This window comes from Ranitomeya variabilis, chromosome 4 (assembly GCF_051348905.1).
Source record: "Ranitomeya variabilis isolate aRanVar5 chromosome 4, aRanVar5.hap1, whole genome shotgun sequence".
Lineage (NCBI taxonomy): Eukaryota > Metazoa > Chordata > Amphibia > Anura > Dendrobatidae > Ranitomeya > Ranitomeya variabilis.
Window position 1 is genome coordinate 242,347,690 of NC_135235.1, and position 18,726 is coordinate 242,366,415.

At 49.5% G+C, this 18,726-nt stretch overlaps 1 protein-coding gene across 6 annotated transcripts in view; it reads right to left on the reverse strand.

Moving 5' to 3' along the window:
• Positions 1 to 18,726, reverse strand: part of EPHB2 (EPH receptor B2) — a 122,243-nt gene that overhangs the window by 21,773 nt on the left and 81,744 nt on the right. For all 6 annotated transcript variants that reach the window (XR_013214687.1, XM_077260504.1, XM_077260506.1 and 3 more), the window contains 3 exons: positions 4,581 to 4,736; positions 3,864 to 4,199; positions 888 to 1,012 (listed from right to left, as the gene is read on the reverse strand). Coding sequence is in view for 5 of the 6 variants with exons in the window: in XM_077260504.1 (XP_077116619.1) it covers positions 888 to 1,012; positions 3,864 to 4,199; positions 4,581 to 4,736 (617 nt within the window). In the remaining variant the exon portion in view is untranslated. The remainder of the gene's footprint in view (positions 1 to 887; positions 1,013 to 3,863; positions 4,200 to 4,580; positions 4,737 to 18,726) is intronic.

Below are 18,726 nucleotides of genomic sequence, written 5' to 3' on the forward strand. Positions count from 1 at the left end.
CCCGGCAGTCACTCAGAGCCCGGCAGTCACTCAGAGCCCGGCAGCCACTCAGAGCCCGGCAGCCACTCAGAGCCCGGCAGCCACTCAGAGCCCGGCAGTCACTCAGAGCCCGGCAGTCACTCAGAGCCCGGCAGTCACTCAGAGCCCGGCAGTCACTCAGAGCCCGGCAGCCAGTCAGTGCCCGACAGTCACTCAAGGCCCGTCAGCCAGTCAGAGCCCGGCAGCCAGTCAGTGCCCGGCAGCCAGTCAGTGCCCGGCAGTCACTCAAGGCCCGGCAGCCAGTCAGAGCCCGGCAGCCAGTCAGTGCCCGGCAGCCAGTCAGTGCCCGGCAGCCAGTCAGTGCCCGGCAGTCACTCAGAGCTCGGCAGTCACTCAGAGCCCGGCAGTCACTCAGAGCCCGGCAGTCATTCAGAGCCCGGCAGCCAGTCAGAGCCCGGCAGCCAGTCAGTGCCCGGCAGCCAGTCAGAGCCCGGCAGCCAGTCAGTGCCTGGCAGCCAGTCAGAGCCCAGCAGTCAGTGATCTCCCGGGACGGAGGATATTGTACGCAGCTCTGCAGCCGTATTGAAGGGGGTTATTCATTTCCATAAATGTCAGTGGAAGGTATCATCACTGTAAGAAGGGGGACAAGGGGTTCATTAACAGCTCACTGGTGCACCTAGTACTGCTCACACAGCTGAAGGTCTTGTTACAATGTGTCAGGGCAGACATCCTCCTGTGGCATACTTTTTGCTACAATGTATCAGTCTGCTCCTGACTCTGCTTGCTGTCAGTGAACTGGATCAATCTTCCATACAACCAGAAATCTTACAAATGGGGCAGAACTGAAACATGCAGGTAATGGGGGGCGCGTGACCTACGCCGGCGGCAGCAGAGCACACACTCCACACCTTTTCATAGTACAGGAGCTCATAGTCCAAGATGACGCCGTTGGGCTGGTCCGGCTGCGACCACGACAGGGTGATGCTGTCCACGGCACGGCTCACCTGGTGCATGATGGAGACACTGGACGGAGCTGGAAAAGAGCAGAGTATGGGGGATTAGTGGTGGCGTGGCTCCTGACAGCAGCACTGATGCTGGGGTTACTGGAGCAGAAAGTTCACCTCTTGTGATGACGGCGCCCCTGACAGCGTGCACTGCTCTCTAACTAAGGAGCTGTCAGCTTTAATAGCAGCACATGGCCTATTTGCCAGGTCGTGCAGCAGAGAACTCCGAGCTGGCCAGGAGACCGAGTGTTTGGGTGCGTTGTGGTTGGAGACTACAACCCCAAGCAGACTGACGAGTACTTAACCTTCACGAGGAGGGTTGGGGTACAAACAGGGACATGACTATGTGGGAGACTTGATCCGAGGTGAGGGCACGGGAGGTGCCGATCGTTGACCGTCCAAGGTGAGGGAAGAAGAAACGTTGATCATTGACCGTCCATGTAGAGGACACAGAAGGCGCCGATCATTGACCATCCACGCTGAGGACACAAGAAGCACTGATCATTGACCGTTCACGCGGAGGACACAGGAGGAGCCAATCATTGAGAGTTCGAGGTGATGACACAGGAGTAGCCAATCGTTGACCATCCAAGGTGAGGGCACAGGAGGTACCAAACATTGACTGTCCGAGGTGAGGACACAGTAGGTGCCGATCATTAACCATCCATGCTGAGGACACAGGAGGAGCCGATCATTGACAGTCTAAGGTGAGGGCACAGGAGGTGCTGATCATTGACAGTCCACGCTGAGGACATAAAAGGCGCCGATCATTGACAGTCCACGCTGGGGACACAGGAGGAGCCGATCATTGACCGTCCATGCGGAGGACACAGGAGAAGCCGATCATTGACAGTCCGTGCTGAGGACACAGGAGCCGATCAACAGTCTGAGGTAAGGGCACAGGAGGAGCCGATCACTGACTGTCCGAGGTGAGGGAACAGGAGGAGCCGATCATTGACGGTCTAGGGACACGGGAGGCATCGATCATTGACAGTCCAAGAAGGAGGCAAAGGATGCACAGAATCATTGACCGTCCGGGCTGAGGGCACAGGAGGCACTGATCATTAACTACCCGAGCTGGGGGGGCACAGGAAGGGCCCACCATTGGCTGCATGAGCTGGGGTGACAGGAGGCACCAATTATTGACCATAAAGACTGAGGGCCTAGGAGGTGCAGATTATTGACAGTCTGGGTTGAAGGTAACACAAGGTGTCGATTATTGACCTTCAAGGCTGAGGGCACAGGGAGCGCCGATTATTGACCGTCAGGGTTGAGGAGGGAAAAGGAAAGGAAAAAGGGACCCGGCCTTGATAAAAGAGGAGGAAAAGGAGTGACCCGGTCCTGATAAAAGAAGAGGAGGACAAGGAGGAGGGACCTGCATGCAATATAATAGGAGGACAAGGAAGGATCCAGCCCTGATTCAAGAGGAGATCAAGGAGTTGCGACCCGGTCCTGATACCAGAGGTGGAGGAGAAAAAGAAGGATGGACCAGGCCCCGATATAAGAGGAGGAAAAGGAGGAGAGATCGGCCCCAATACTAGAGGAAGAAAAGGAGGGACCCAGTCATGATACAAGAGGAGGAGGTGAGAAAAGGAGGAAGTAGCCGGCCACGATACAGGAGGAGTAAAAGGGGGAAGGACTTGGAGGAGCAGGAGGAAAACATGGAGGGACCCAGCCTCGATACAAGAGGAGGAAAAGGAGGGACCCAGCAATCATACAAGAGGAGGAAGAAAAAGAAGGAAGGACGTGGCCACGACACAAGAGGAAAAGGAGGAAGGACCTGGTCACGATACAAGAGAAAGAGGAGAAAAAGAGAGAGGGACCTGGCAATGATACAAAAGGAAGAGGAGGGAACCAGAGGGATCCGCCCCGATACAAGAGGAGGAAAGGATGTGGGACCCAGCAATTATAAAAGAGGAGAATGAGGAAAAGGAGGGAATGCTACAAGACAAGGTGGAAAAGAAGGAAGGCTAAGGCCACGATACAAGAGGAGGAAAAGGAGGGACTCAGCCATGATACAAGAGAAAAAAGAAAAGGAGGAAGGCCTCGACCACGATACAAGAAAAGGAAGAGGGACCTGTCCTGAACACAAGAGGAAAAGAACAAGGAAGAGGGACACAGCCCTTTTGGAGTGGAGCCCCAATCCAAGAAGAGGAAGGACCCAATCCTGATCCAAGAGGCAGAGGACGAGGAGGAGGAGGGACTCAACCCTGATCCAAGAGCAGGAGGCGCAAAAGGAAAAGGTACCTGACAACAATCCAAAAGGAGAAGGATGAGGAGGAGCAGACGATGAAGGAACAGAGGATGAAGTAACAGAGAATGAAGGAGCAGAGAATGAAGGAGCAGAGGATGAAGGAACAGCTTTGTCCCTTTTGTTGAAAATACATTTAGGCCGTGTTCAAATGCAGAATTGTTACTACCAAGAAGGTTTTGGCTGCAGAAAAAAAATGCTACAATCATTTGCGTTTTTCTTTGTGATTTTTTTTGTTGAGGATTAATAACTATGTACAGTAGACAAAGCAGACAAGTAAAGTTAGTTTACGTCACCTATATTGCTGGGAAAAAAAACAAGAAAAACGTTTGATACTGATACTACATCACATGTGACCGATGTCTGGAGGTTATAACGCTCCAGTACTGATAACCTCCAGACATTACATGACATGTGACTGATATCAGCCCCTCTTATATATCAGTGCTGGAGCGTTATATGAGGCCGATATCAGTCACATATGATGTAATGTCTGGAGGTTTTTTGTGACTGATATCCACCTGTTATTACACTCCAGAACTAATATCCGCCTGTCGTTGGGCTGCGGCACTGATATCCACCTGTTATTACGCTCCAGCACTGATATCAGCCCGGCAGGGGACACTTACCGGCCTGGTTGGTGGTGATGTTGACGGCTGTGAAGTGCGGGGAGTACGGGCTTTGGTCTGTGACGCCATTCACAGCCTGGATCTCGAATGTGTACTGCGTGTGCGCCAGGAGGTCACTGATGTAAACCCGCGGATCGGTGAGGCCCAGCTGACGAGGCGCAAACTGGACGTTGTCTCCGCAGCGGGTGCAGCCTCCGCGCCCCGAGCCGCAGCTCTTACAGATGATGTTATACACCAGGTCCTCGCGGCCTCCGGAGTCTCGGGGAGATGACCACTCTAGCATCAGGGAGGTCTCGTTAACGCTAGAGATGACAGTCTGCGGGGAAGACGGCGTCGCTGAGGAGAGCAAAGAAAGAGGCAGTCAAGAGGCAGGAAGATACAGAAAAACAGTCCGAGAGTGCCGCTAACCAGGAGAGAAGACACAGAGAGACAGAACAATAGAGACAGAAAGAAAGAGACAGTCAAGAGACAGGAAGATACAGAAAAACAGGCCGAGAGTGCCGCTAACCAGGAGAGACAGCGAGAGAGACAGAAAGAAAGCAAAAAAAAAAAAAACAAAGATAAAGAAAGGACCCCACTGACCATAAGAGCTTACACTCTACAGGAGAGAGGACCCCACTGACCATAAGAGCTTACACTCTACAGGAGAGCGGACCCCACTGACCCATATGTCAATTTATTATCTACCCCATTAACCTAATCCACCAAATCACATACTCGTACAAGGCATCTGTAAAGGGTCTGAGTCCGCTCTGTAGTAGCCCGTCCGGCACACACAATTGATGGCCCCCTCTGAGGTGGTCCGGCTGTTGAAGGGGCACTGTAGGCAGCTGTCATCTCCCTGGTTGGGTTTGAACATGCCTGTAGAACATCCTAAAAGAAAAAAAAGAACATCAAACAATGTCCCGCTCTCTGCTCCCCATGGAGGGGGGGAAGGGAACACACTATGTACAGCTATTTACTCCTCATGGGTTGATGGACACATGATGTACAGCTCAGTGTGTACACCACCCATGAGGAGCACAATGTACAGCTCTTTGCTCCTCATGGGTCGTGGGCATCTTATGCACAGCTCTCTGCTTCTCTTGGGTGGTAGACACAGTATGTACAGCTATTTACTCCTCATAGGTGGTGGACACATATGTACAGCTCAGTGTGTACACCACCCATGAGGAGCACAATGCACAGCTCTCTGCTTCTCTTGGGTGGTAGACATAGTATGTACAGCTCTGTGCTCCTCATTATGTATAGCTCTTTGCGCCTCATGGTGGCGGACACTCTGTGTAGAGTTCTTTGCTCCTCATGGGTGATGGACACACTATGTCCAGCTCTTTGCTCCTCATGGGTGGTGAACATATGATGTACAGCTCTGTGCTCCTCATGTGGGGGAATGGGACACATTATCTACAGTTCTTTGCCAGATGTTACAGCATAGTGGATGAGGTTTCAAGAAATCCCATGCCCACTATGCGTGCACGGATGCCTCTGGCTTCTCTGTGGAGACCGACATGCGGCATGTCTTTCCAGACAGCAGCGTGTCTATTTATGTAGCGTCTCCGATGCGTAAAATTACCCATAGACTTTCGTTAGTTGTGGTAAAACCGCATGATCTTTCTAGTCACATACATATTAAGTGCGGGAACGCGGCTAACTACGCATGTGTACTAATTTAAATAATAATGTACCTTGTTTTAGCCGGAGGTACACCTACACTGCAGCTCTTGCGATTTATCAGCTGACCGCGAGGAACTGCCGTGCACGTGACCACCGGGGACCGAGTTATCTCCGGTGATCAGCTTCAAGCTCCGCTGTGTCTGGATGTCAGGCTGAATGGTGGAATAATGCCACCGTTCATCCAGATATAGCAGAGCTGGACTCGTCGTGGGACAGTATGTATATCTTCTCAGCGAACAGGTAAGGATATTGTGGCTTTTTTATTCTAATTCTCTTCCAGGGGACGAGGGCATCGGTGGAATAGGCGATGCAGTAAGGTAAGGTTTAATTAAGATCTATTAAAGAGCGATTTCTCATTATTTTTACACCATTTTTTTAGCGACCACCTCACATTTGAAGTCACTTTGAGGGGTCTATATGATAGAAAGTACCCAAAAGTGACACCATTCTAAAAACTGCACCCCTCAAGGTGCTCAAAACTACATTCAAGAAGTTTATTAACCCTTCAGGTGTTTTACAGGAAATTTTAGAATGTTTTAAAAAAAATTTAACATTTAAGTTAAGGTAACAGGAGAAATTGGACCCCAAAAGTTGTTGTACAATTTGTCCTGAGTACACAGATACCCCATATGTGGGGGTAAACTACTGTTTGGGAGCATGGCAGGGCTCGGAAGGAAAGGACCACAGCTTTACTTTTTACAATGCAAAATTGGCTGGAATTGAGATAGGACACCATGTCGCGTTTGTAGAGCCCCTGATGTGCCTAAATAGTAGCAACCCCCCATTTCTAACTCCAACCCTAACCCCAACACAGCCCTAATCCCAACCCTAACAACAAAGCTAACCCTAACACACCCCTAACCCCAACCGTAACCGTAATTCAAACCCTAACCCCAACTCTAGCCCAAACCCTAACTTTAGCCCCAACCCCAACTTTAGCCCAAATCAAATACTTTTTTAATCACCACATTTTGAGAGCTATAATTTTTCCATATTTTGGCCCACAGAGTCATGTGAGGGCTTGTTTTTTTGCGGGATGAGCTGACATTTTTATTGGTATAATTTTCGGGCAGATGACCTTTTATGTGCACTTTCTTTTCCGATCATTTGGAGACAGAATGAGCAAAAACCAGCAATTCATGAATTTCTTGGGGAGGGGGGGCGTTTATACTGTTCCATGTGTGCTAAAATTGATAACGCAGTTTTATTCTCCGAGTTAATACAATTACAGCGATACCTCATTTATATCATTTTTTTTTATGTTTTGGCTCTTTTATATAATAAAAACTATTTTATAAAAAAATAATTATTTTTGCATCACTTTATTCTGAGAGTTATAACTTTTTATTTTTTCGCTGATGGCGGCTTGTTTTCTGCGGGACAAGATGACGTTTTCAGCGGTGCCATGTTTATATCCGTCTTTTTGATTGCGTGTTATTCCACTTTTTGTTCGGCGGTATGAAGATAGTGTTGCTTTTTCCCTTTTTTATAGTGTTCAGTAAAGGGGTTAACTAGTGGGACAGTTTTATAGGTTGGTTCATTACAGACGCGGCGATAACAAATGTGTGTACTTCTATTGTTGAGCGTCTGTAAGATAGACATGCTGCGGTCTGGAAAGACGAGCCGCATGTGCTTATAAGCAAGGAAGGAGATGTCCCTGCACGCAGAGTGGAGATGGGATCTCTTCAAATCCCATCCACTATGCTGTAACATCTGGCCGCTGCACCAGTACACAGCGTCCAACCCACAGCATTTACCGACCGTGGGAACATACCCTTAGAGGTCTCCATTACTAAGCCGTGGGTTTGATGTCACCTGACGTTTACTGACCATGTGCACATACCCCAATATATCTGCAAACAGGAAATCACTTTTTTTTTCTTCCCAGAAGCCAAATTTCAATTAGGCTAGGGTCACTCACAATGCGTTAGAGCAGTCCGTTTAGCTCATAGCGCTACGGACTGCACTAACGCAATGTCCCAAAAGGGATCGCGTTAGCCGATCCCGATCTGCGCTAGCGAGGAACGGACCGCGAACACTGCAAGCAGCGTTCGTGGTCCGTCACTCAAATGACGGCACATCGCTAGCGCAAACCAATGTGGGCGTGCGCTAGCGATGCGTTCGCCATTACAGGCAATGGCGGCGTTAACAAACTACGTTACACCGCGTTATGCCGCGGTGTAACGTAGTCCGTTAAACACGGTCACAGAACGCAATGTGACCCTAGCCTTAGCTTTATTTCAAGTGACAAAAAAAAGTATCAAAAACCGCAGGTAACCTGCAGTGACCTCAGATGCAGATTTGATGCAGATTTCACCTGCGTCGAATCCTGAGCCATTCCTGATCATGTGCAAATACCCTGACATGTGGGGATGAGGACGTCATCCCCTATCCTCGGCTCCAGCGGCCACCCGCAGCAGTGACACCTTGTTCCTCTTAATCCACCAGAGACTGAGAAATTAAAAATTAAGAACATTGGAGGGATTCCGGTCGATGCCAAAGGGACACATGAAGAGCGCAGGGGCCTAAATATTCACCAATGGGGTTTACTGACAGCGCTCTGTGATGCGCCACATCAGTTGCAGGATGTTCTTCCAGAGGAAGCGGTCATGGACATTACTAATAAGTCAAGAAATCCCCAAATGTGGACAGGACAAGATATGGGTGGCCGAGGTTCCTCACAGCAGCCGACAAACATACCCCGACACCCATATCCCGACCCCTACACCCTGCAGCAGACAAACACATCCTGACCCCGACACCCTGCAGCAGACAAACACATCCTGACCCCAACACCCTGCAGCAAACACATCCTGACCCCGACACCAACATCCCGACCCCAACACCCACATCCCGACCCCAACACCATGCAGCCGACAAACACATCCCGACACCCACATCCCGAAACCAACACCATGCAGCAAACACATCCTGACCCCAACACCCACATCCCGACCCCAACACCATGCAGCAGACAAACACATCCTGACCCTGACACCAACATCCCGACCCCTACACCCTGCAGCAGACAAACACATCCTGACCCTGACACCAACATCCCGACCCCAACACCATGCAGCAAACACATCCTGACCCCGACACCCACATCCCGACCCCAACACCCTGCAGCAGACAAACACATCCTGACCCCGACACCCACATCCCAACCCCAACACCCTGCAGCAGACAAACACATCCTGACCCCGACACCCACATCCCGACCCCAACACCATGCAGCAGACAAACACATCCTGCCCCTGACACCAACATCTCGACCTCAACACCATGCAGCAAACACATCCTGACCCCGACACTCACATCCCGACCCCACATCCCGACCCCAACACCCTGCAGCAGACAAACACATCCTGACCCCGACACCCACATCCAGACCTCAACACCCTGCAGCAGACAAACACATCCTGACCCCGACACCCACATCCCGACCCCAACACATTGCAGCAGACAAATACATCCTGACCCCAACACCCTGCAGCAGACATACACATCCCGACCCCCGACACCCATATCCCGATCAACACCCTGCAGCAGACAAACACATCCTGACACCCACATCCCAACCCCGACACTCACATCCCGACCCCAGCACCCTGCAGGCGACATACACATCCTGACCCCAACACCATGCAGCAGACAAACACATCCTGAGCCCGACACCCACATCCCGACCCCAACACCCTGCAGCAGACACCCACATCCTGACCCAAACACCCTGCAGCAGACATACACATCCCGATCCCAACACCCTGCCGCAGACACCTACATCCCGACCCCAACATCCTGCAGCAGACATACACATCCCGACCCCAACACCCTGCAGCAGACACCCACATCCCGACCCCAAATCCTGCAGCAGACAAACACATCCTGACCCAACATCCTGCAGCAGACACCCACATCCCGACCCCAACATCCTGCAGCAAACACATCCTGACCCAACATCCTGCAGCAGATACCCACATCCCGACCCTGACACCCACATCCCGACCCCAACATCCTGCAGCAGACAAACATCCCGACACCCACATCCCGACCCCAACATCCTGCAGCAGACAAACATCCCGACCCCGACACCCACATCCAGACCCCAACACCATGCAGCAGACAAACACATCCTGACCCAGACACCCACATCCCGACCCCAACACCATGCAGCAGACAAACACATCCTGACCCCGACACCCACATCCCAACCCCAACACCATGCAGCAAACACATCCAGACCCCAACACCCTGCAGCAAACACATCCTGACCTGACACCATGCAGCAGAAAAACACATCCCGACCCCAACACCATGCAGCAGAAAAACACATCCCGACCCCAACACCATGCAGCAAACACATCCCGACCCCGACACTCACATCCCGACCCCAACACCCTGCAGCAGACAAACACATCCTGACCCCGACACCCACATCCCAACCCCATGCAGCAGAAAAACACATCCCGACCCCGACACCAACATCCCGACCCCAACACCATGCAGCAAACACATCCCGACACTCACATCCCGACCCCAACACCATGCAGCAAACACATCTCGACCCCAACACCCTGCAGCAGACAAACACATCCTGACCCCAACACCTTGCAGCAGACACACACATCCCGACCTCGACACCCACATACCGACCCCAACACCGTGCAGCAAACCCATCCCGACCTCGACACTCACATTCCGACCCCGACACCCACATCCCGACTCCAACACCATGCAGCAGACAAACACATCCTGCCCCGACACCTACATCCCAACCCCAACACCATGCAGCAGACATACACATCCTGACCCTGACACCAACATTCCAACCAACACCCTGCAGCAGACAAACACATCCCGTCCCCGACACTCATATCCCGACCCCGACACCATGCAGCAAACACATCCTGACCCTGACCCCCTGCAGCAGACAAACACATCCCGACTCCGACACCCACATCCCGACTCCAACACCATGCAGCAAACACATCCCGACCCCGACACTCACATCCCGACCCCAACACCCACATCTCGACATGTTGCAGGCGACAACACATCCCGACCCCCTGCAGCCGGCACCCACATCCCGACCCCAACATCTATATCTCAACACTTTGCAGCTGACAAACACATCCCAACCCCCACATCCCGCCACCGACACCCTGCAGCAGACAAACATCCGGAAACCCACATCCCGACCTCCTGCAGCCAAACACATCCCGACCCTAACACCGAGATACCGACCCTGACACCCTGCAGCCGACAAACATGTCCCAACCCCGATATCCTGCAGCCCACGAACACATCCCAACCTTGACACACTGCAGCAGACAAACACATCCCGACCCCGACACCACCCAACCTTGGTATATACAGTATGTGGTAATTTCCTAATGAAGTAGTAACTGGATACTTCGAAGCGCATAGAATAAACCAACATCTTTCATTTACTACGTCTGGATTGGAATTTTATTCAGCAGTGCGGTTAATATCAACCAGATTCCTTTTATTTTAACCCCTTCATGACCCAGCCTATTTTGACCTTAATGACCTGGCCGTTTTTTGCAATTCTGACCAGTGTCCCTTTATGAGGTAATAACTCAGGAACGCTTCAACGGATCTTAGCGGTTCTGAGATTGTTTTTTCGTGACATATTGGGCTTCATGTTAGTGGTAAATTTAGGTCGATAATTTTTGCGTTTATTTGTGAAAAAAATGGAAATTTGGCTAAAATTTTGAAAATTTCGCAATTTTCAAATTTTGAATTTTTATTCTGTCAAACGAGAGAGTTATGTGACACAAAATAGTTAATAAATAACATTACCCACATATCTACTTTACATCAGCACAATTTTGGAAACCAAATTTCATTTTTGCTAGGAAGTTATAAGGGTTAAAATTTGACCAGCGATTTCTCATTTTTACAGCAAAATTTACAAAACCATTTTTTTTTAGGGACCACCTCACATTTGAAGTCAGTTTGAGGGGTCTATATGGCTGAAAATACCCAAAAGTGACACCATTCTAAAAACTGCACCCCTCAAGGTGCTCAAAACCACATTCAAGAAGTTTATTAACCCTTCAGGTGCTTCACAGCAGCAGAAGCAACATGGAAGGAAAAAATGAACATTTAACTTTTTAGTCACAAAAATGATCTTTTAGCAACAATTTTTTTATTTTCCCAAGGGTAAAAAGAGAAACTGGACCCCAAAAGTTATTGTACAATTTGTCCTGAGTACGCCGATACCCCATGTGTGGGGGGGGAACCGTTTGGGCACACGACAGGGCTCGGAAGGGAAAGTGCGCTATTTGACTTTTTCAATGAAAAATTGGCTCCAATCTTTAGCGGACACCATGTCGCGTTTGGAGAGCCCCTGTGTGCCTAAACATTGGAGCTCCCCCACAAGTGACCCCATTTTGGAAACTAGACCCCCCAAGGAACTTATTTAGATGCATAGTGAGAACTTTGAACCCCCAAGTGCTTCACAAATTGATCCGTAAAAATGAAAAAGTACTTTTTTTTTCACAAAAAATCTCTTTTAGCCTCAATTTGTTCATTTCCACATGGGCAACAGGATAAAATGGATCATAAAATGTGTTGGGCAATTTCCCCTGAGTACACCGATACCTCATATGTGGTCACAAACCACTGTTTGTGCACACGGCAAGGCTCGGAAGGGAAGGAGTGCCATTTGACATTTTTTATTGAAAAATTAGCTCCAATCGTTAGCGGACACCATGTCGCGTTTGGAGAGCCCCTGTGTGCCTAAGCATTGGAGCTTCCCCACATGTGACCCCATTTTGGAAACTAGACCCCCCAAGGAACTTATCTAGATGCATAGTGAGCACTTTGAACCCCCAGGTGCTTCACAAATTGATCCGTAAAAATGAAAGTACTTTTTTTTCACAAAAAATTTATTTTAGCCTCAATTTGTTCATTTCCACATGGGCAACAGGATAAAATGGATCCTAAAATTTATTGGGCAATTTCTCCTGAGTACACTGATACCTCACATGTGGGGGTAAACCACTGTTTGGGCACACGGCAGGGCTCGGAAGGGAAGGAGCGCCATTTGACTTTTTGAATGAAAAATTAGCTCCAATTGTTAGTGGACACCATGTCGTGTTTGGAGAGACCCTGTGTGCCTAAACATTGGAGCTCCCCCACATGTGACCCCATTTTGGAAACTAGACCTCCCATGGAACTAATCTAGATGTGCGGTGACCACTTTAAACCCCCAAGTGCATCACAGAACTTTATAACGCAGAGCCGTGAAAATAAAAAATCATTTTTCTTTCCTCAAAAATTATTTTTTAGCCCGCAATTTTTTATTTTCACAAGAGTAACAGAAGAAATTGGACCCCAAAAGTTGTTGCCCAGTTTGTCCCGAGTATGCTGGTACCCCATATGTGGGGGTAAACCACTGTTTGGGCACACGTCGGGGCTCGGAAGGGAAGTAGTGACGTTTTGAAATGCAGACTTTGATGGAATGGTCTGCGGGCGTCACGATGCATTTGCAAAGCCCCGATGTGCCTAAACAGTAGAAACCCCCACAAGTGACCCTATTTTGGAAACTAGACCCCCAAAGGAACTTATCTAGATATGTGGTGAGCAATTTGAACCCCCAAGTGCTTCATAGAAGTTTACAACGCAGAGCCGTGAAAATAAAAAATCATTTTTCTTTCCTCAAAAATGATGTTTTAGCAAGCAATTTTTTATTTTCACAAGGGTAAAAGGAGAAATTGGACCCCAATAGTTGTTGCCCAGTTTGTCCCGAGTATGCTGGTACCCCATATGTGGGGGGGGGGGAACCACTGTTTGGGCACACGTCGGGGCTCGGAAGGGAAGTAGTGACGTTTTGAAATGCAGACTTTGATGGAATGGTCTGCGGGCGTCACGTTGCATTTGCAGAGCCCCGATGTGCCTAAACAGTAGAAACCCCCACAAGTGACCCTATTTTGGAAACTAGACCCCCAAAGGAACTTATCTAGATATGTGGTGAGCAATTTGAACCCCCAAGTGATTCATAGAAGTTTACAACGCAGAGCCGTGAAAATAAAAAATAATTTTTCTTTCCTCAAAAATGATGGTTTAGCAAGCAATTTTTTATTTTCACAAGGGTAACAGATGAAATTGGACCCCAATAGTTGTTGCCCAGTTTGTCCCGAGTATGCTGGTACCCCATATGTGGGGGTAAACCACTGTTTGGGCGCACGTCGGGGCTCGGAAGGGAGGGAGCACCATTTGACTTTTTGAACGCAAGATTAGCTGGAATCAATGGTGGCGCCATGTTGCGTTTGGAGACCCCTGATTTACCTGAAAAGTGGAAACCCCTCAATTCTAACTCCAACCCTAACCCCAACACACCCCTAACCCTAATCCCAACTCTAGCCATTACCCTAACCACAACCCTAACCCCAACACACCCCTAACAACCCTAACCCCAACCCACCCCTAACCCTAATCCCAACCCTAACCACAACCCTAACCCCAACACACCCCTAACCATAACCCTAACCACAAGCCTAATCTTAACCCTATTTCCAACCCTAGCCCTAATTCCAACCCTAACCCTAAGGCTATGTGCCCACGTTGCGGATTCGTGTGAGATTATTCCACACCATTTTTGAAAAATCTGCAGGTAAAAGGCACTGCGTTTTACCTGCGGATTTACCACGGATTTCCAGTGGTTTTTGTGCGGATTTCACCTGCGGATTCCTATTGAGGAACAGGTGTAAAACGCTGTGGAATCCACACAAAGAATTGACATGCTGCGGAAAATACAATGCAGCGTTTCTGCGCGGTATTTTCCGCACCATGGGCACAGCGGATTTGGTTTTCATGGAACTGTAAACCTGTTTGAAAACTGCTACGAATCTGCAGCGGCCAATCCGCTGCGGATCCACAGCCAAATCGGCACCGTGTGCACATAGCCTAATTCTAAGGCTATGTGCACACGCTGTGGAAAACGCTGCGGATCCGCAGCGTTTCTGCAGCAGTTTCCCATGAGTTTATAGTTCAATGTAAACCTATGGGAAACAAAAAACGCTGTGCATATGCTGCGGAAAAAACTGTGGGGAAACGCAGCGGTTTACATTCCGCAGCATGTCACTTCTTTCTGCGGATTCCGCAGCGGTTTTACAACTGCTCCAATAGAAAACCTCAGAAAAACCACGGTAAATCCGCCATAAATCCGCAGCGGTTTTGCACTGCGGATTTATCAAATCCGCTGCGGAAAAATCCGCAGAGGACCAGAATACGTTTGCATAGCCATACCCTAACCCCAACCCTAACCCTAGCCCTAACCCTAGTGGAAAAAAAATAAAAAATAAAATATTTTCTTTTATTTTCATTGTTGTCCCTACCTATGGTGGTGATAAGGGGGGGGGGGGGGTTCATTTACTATTTCTTTTATTTTGATCAGTGTGATAGGTTTTATCACAGTGATCAAAATGTACATGGAACGAATCTGCCGGCCGGCAGATTCGGCGGGCGCACTGCGCATGTGCCCGCCATTTTGGAAGATGGCGGCGCCCATGGAGGAGACGGACGGACATCGGGAGGCTCCGTAAGTATGAGGGGGTGGGAGCACAGGGGGGGTGGATCAGAGCACAGGGGGTGGATCGGAGCACGGGGGAGCGGACAGGAGGACGGGGACAGGAGGACGGAGGGGAGCGGACCACAGAACGGAGGACTGCGGAGGAGATCGGTGGCGGTGGGGGGGCAGATCAGGGTTTCCAGCCATGGCCGATGATATTGCAGCACCGGCCATGGCTGGATTGTAATATTTCACTTTTCATAGGTGAAATATTACAAATTGCTCTGATTGGCTGTTGCACTTTCAACAGCCAATCAGAGCGATCGTAGCCACGTGGGGGCAAAGCCACCCCCCCTGGGCTAAGGTACCACTCCCCCTGTCCCTGCAGATCGGGTGAAATTGGAGTTAACCCTTTCACCCGATCTGCAGTGACGCGATCATTCTGTGACACAGCATATGCGTCACAGGTTGGATTGGCACCGACTTTCATGACGCATACGCTGTGTCACAGGTCGGGAAGGGGTTAATTCTGATACGGTCACTTGCTGACCTGTCGATCTGCTGCAGCTGACATCCCCCACGATAATTCTCGCTCTATCAAAGGATTAATCAGGTTAGTATTGTGAAGAAATCAGATTGTATCTTAATTTCCCAGACAACCATGTTTTTGCAAAAACAAAAGAACTGGCTTTTTATCTGTATATTGGCTTGTGAATTTAAGTGTTTATGTCTGGTGGGTCAAGAAGACAGACTTGCCAACTGATATACTATCTAACATACTGTGTAAGGGTACTGTCACACTCTGCAACTTTTCAACGATCACGACCAGCGATACGACCTGGCCGTGATCGTTGGAAAGTCGTTGTGTGGTCGCTGGAGAGCTGTCACACAGACAGCTCTCCAGCGACCAACGATGCCGAAGGCCCCGGGTAACCAGGGTAAACATCGGGTTACTAAGCGCAGGGCCGCGCTTAGTAACCCGATGTTTACCCTGGTTACCATCGTAAAAGTAAAAAAACAAACAAACAGTACATACTCACATTCCGGTGTCCGTCAGGTCCCTTGCAGTCTGCTTCCCGCTCTGACTGAGTGCCGCCGTAAAGTGAAAGCAGATCACAGCGGTGACGTCACCGCTGTGCTCTGCTCTTACTTTCCGGCCGGCAGTCAGTCACAGCGGGAAGCAGACTGCAAGGGACCTGACGGACACCGGAATGTGAGTATGTACTGTTTGTTTGTTTTTTACTTTTACGATGGTAACCAGGGTAAACATCGGGTTACTAAGCGCGGCCCTGCGCTTAGTAACCCGATGTTTACCCTGGTTACAAGCGAACGCATCGTTGGATCGGTGTCACACACACCGATCCAACGATGACAGCGGGAGATCCAGCGACGAAAGAAAGTTCCAAACGATCTGCTACGACGTACGATTCTCAGCAGGGTCCCTGATCGCTGCTGCGTGTCAGACACAGCGATATCGTATGGATATCGCTGGAACATCACGGATCGCACCGTCGTAGCGACAAAAGTGCCACTGTGAGACAGTACCCTAAAGGTACCTTCACACGAAACGACATCGCTAGCGATCCGTGACGTTGCAGCGTCCTGGCTAGCGATATCGTTTCGTTTGACACGCAGCAGCGATCAGGATCCTGCTGTGATGTCGCTGGTCGCTGAATAAAGTCCAGAACTTTATTTGGTCGTCCGATCGCTGTGTATCGTTGTGTTTGAAAGCAAAAGCAACGATACCAGCGATGTTTTACACTGGTAACCAGGGTAAACATCGGGTTACCAAGCGCAGGGCCACGCTTAGTAACCCGATGTTTACCCTGGTTACCAGCGTAAAAGTAAAAAAAACAAACAGTACATGCTCACCTGCGCGTCCCCCAGCGTCTGCTTCCTGACACTGACTGAGCGCCGGCCCTAAAGTGAAAGTGAAAGCACAGCGGTGACGTCACCGCTGTGCTGTTAGGGCCGGAGCTCAGTCAGTGTCAGGAAGCAGACGCTGGGGGACGCGCAGGTGAGTATGTACTGTTTGTTTTTTTTACTTTTACGCTGGTAACCAGGGTAAACATCGGGTTACTAAGCGCGGCCCTGCGCTTAGCAACCCGATGTTTACCCTGGTTACCCAGGGACCTCGGCATCGTTGGTCGCTGGAGAGCGGTCTGTGTGACAGCTCTCCAGCGATCAAACAGCGACGCTGCAGCGATCGGCATCGTTGTCGCTATCGCTGCAGCGTCGCTTCGTGTGAAGGTACCTTAAGGCCATGTGCACACGTTCAGGATTTTTAGCGTTTTTTTCGCGTTTTTTCGCTATAAAAACGTGATAAAAACGCGAAAAAAACGCTAACATATGCCTCCTATTATTTACAAGGTATTCCGCATTTTTTGTGCAAATGTTGCGATTTTTTCCGCGAAAAAATCGCATAGCGGAAAAAGAAGCAACATGTTCATTAAAAATGCGGAATTGCAGGGATTCCGCACACCTAGGAGTCCATTGATCTGCTTACTTCCCGCACGGGGCTGTGCACACCATGCGGGAAGTAAGCAGATTATGTGCGGTTGGTACCCAGGGTGGAGGAGAGGAGACTCTCCTCCACGCACTGGGCACCATATAAGTGGTCAAAAAATAAGAAATAAAATAAAAAACAGTCCTATACTCACCCTCGATGTCCCGCGCAGTGTTCCCGCCTCACCGCTGCACGCTGCCGTTCGGTTCCTGTAGCTGATGTGCGGCGAAGGACCTTGCCGATGACGTCACTGTCCTGTGATTGGTCGTGAGCGGTCATGTGACCGCTCACGTGACCGTGACGTCACGGAAGGCCCTGTGCGCACAGACCAGCTATAGGAAGACGAACGGACGCCGCTGAGGAGATGTCTGGGTGAGTATAAGCATTTTTTTTATTTTTTTAATTATTTTTAAACATTCTATCTTTTACTATAGATGCTGCATAAGCTGCATCTATAGTAAAAAGTTGGTCACACTTGTCAAACAGTATGTTTGACAAGTGTGACCAACTTGTCAGTCAGTTTTCCAAGCGATGCTACAGATCGCTTGGAAAACTTTAGCATTCTGCAAGCTAATTACGCTTGCAGAATGCTAAAAAAACGCGAAAAAAAACGGAAAAAAAACGCAAAAAAAAAAAATGCGGATTTCTTGCAGAAAATTTCCGGTTTTCTTCAGGAAATTTCTGCAAGAAATCCGCAACGTGTGCACATGGCCTAAGTCTGTAATAGTGACTGTACATAGAGTGTGTTAAGCTTTGTTTATTGATGTGTGCTGATATGCTAATAGTGCTACCTTGATCCCATAAAGAGATTCTGAGATCACATCCTGTGTGTCTGAAGTAACACAGAGCTATCAGCCAGACATTCTGCAAACCACCCAACAGACAAGAGAAAGGATTGCAGCCAATTCATCATGGCACCATCACGAGGGACACTGATCTATGATTCTATAGGAAACAACCCAGGGGTTTTCGGCTCCGATTGGAAGGACACATCTGATCCAGTGACCATCTCTGAACCATGGATATGTTTGGAGAAAGCCAGGTTTGGGACCCGCTGGTCGCCTGGTTCCATGGAGATGGTCAGATAAGCCAGGTGGTGACTCTCGGGTCAACTGGCTTTGGACCTTGTATGGACTCTATGG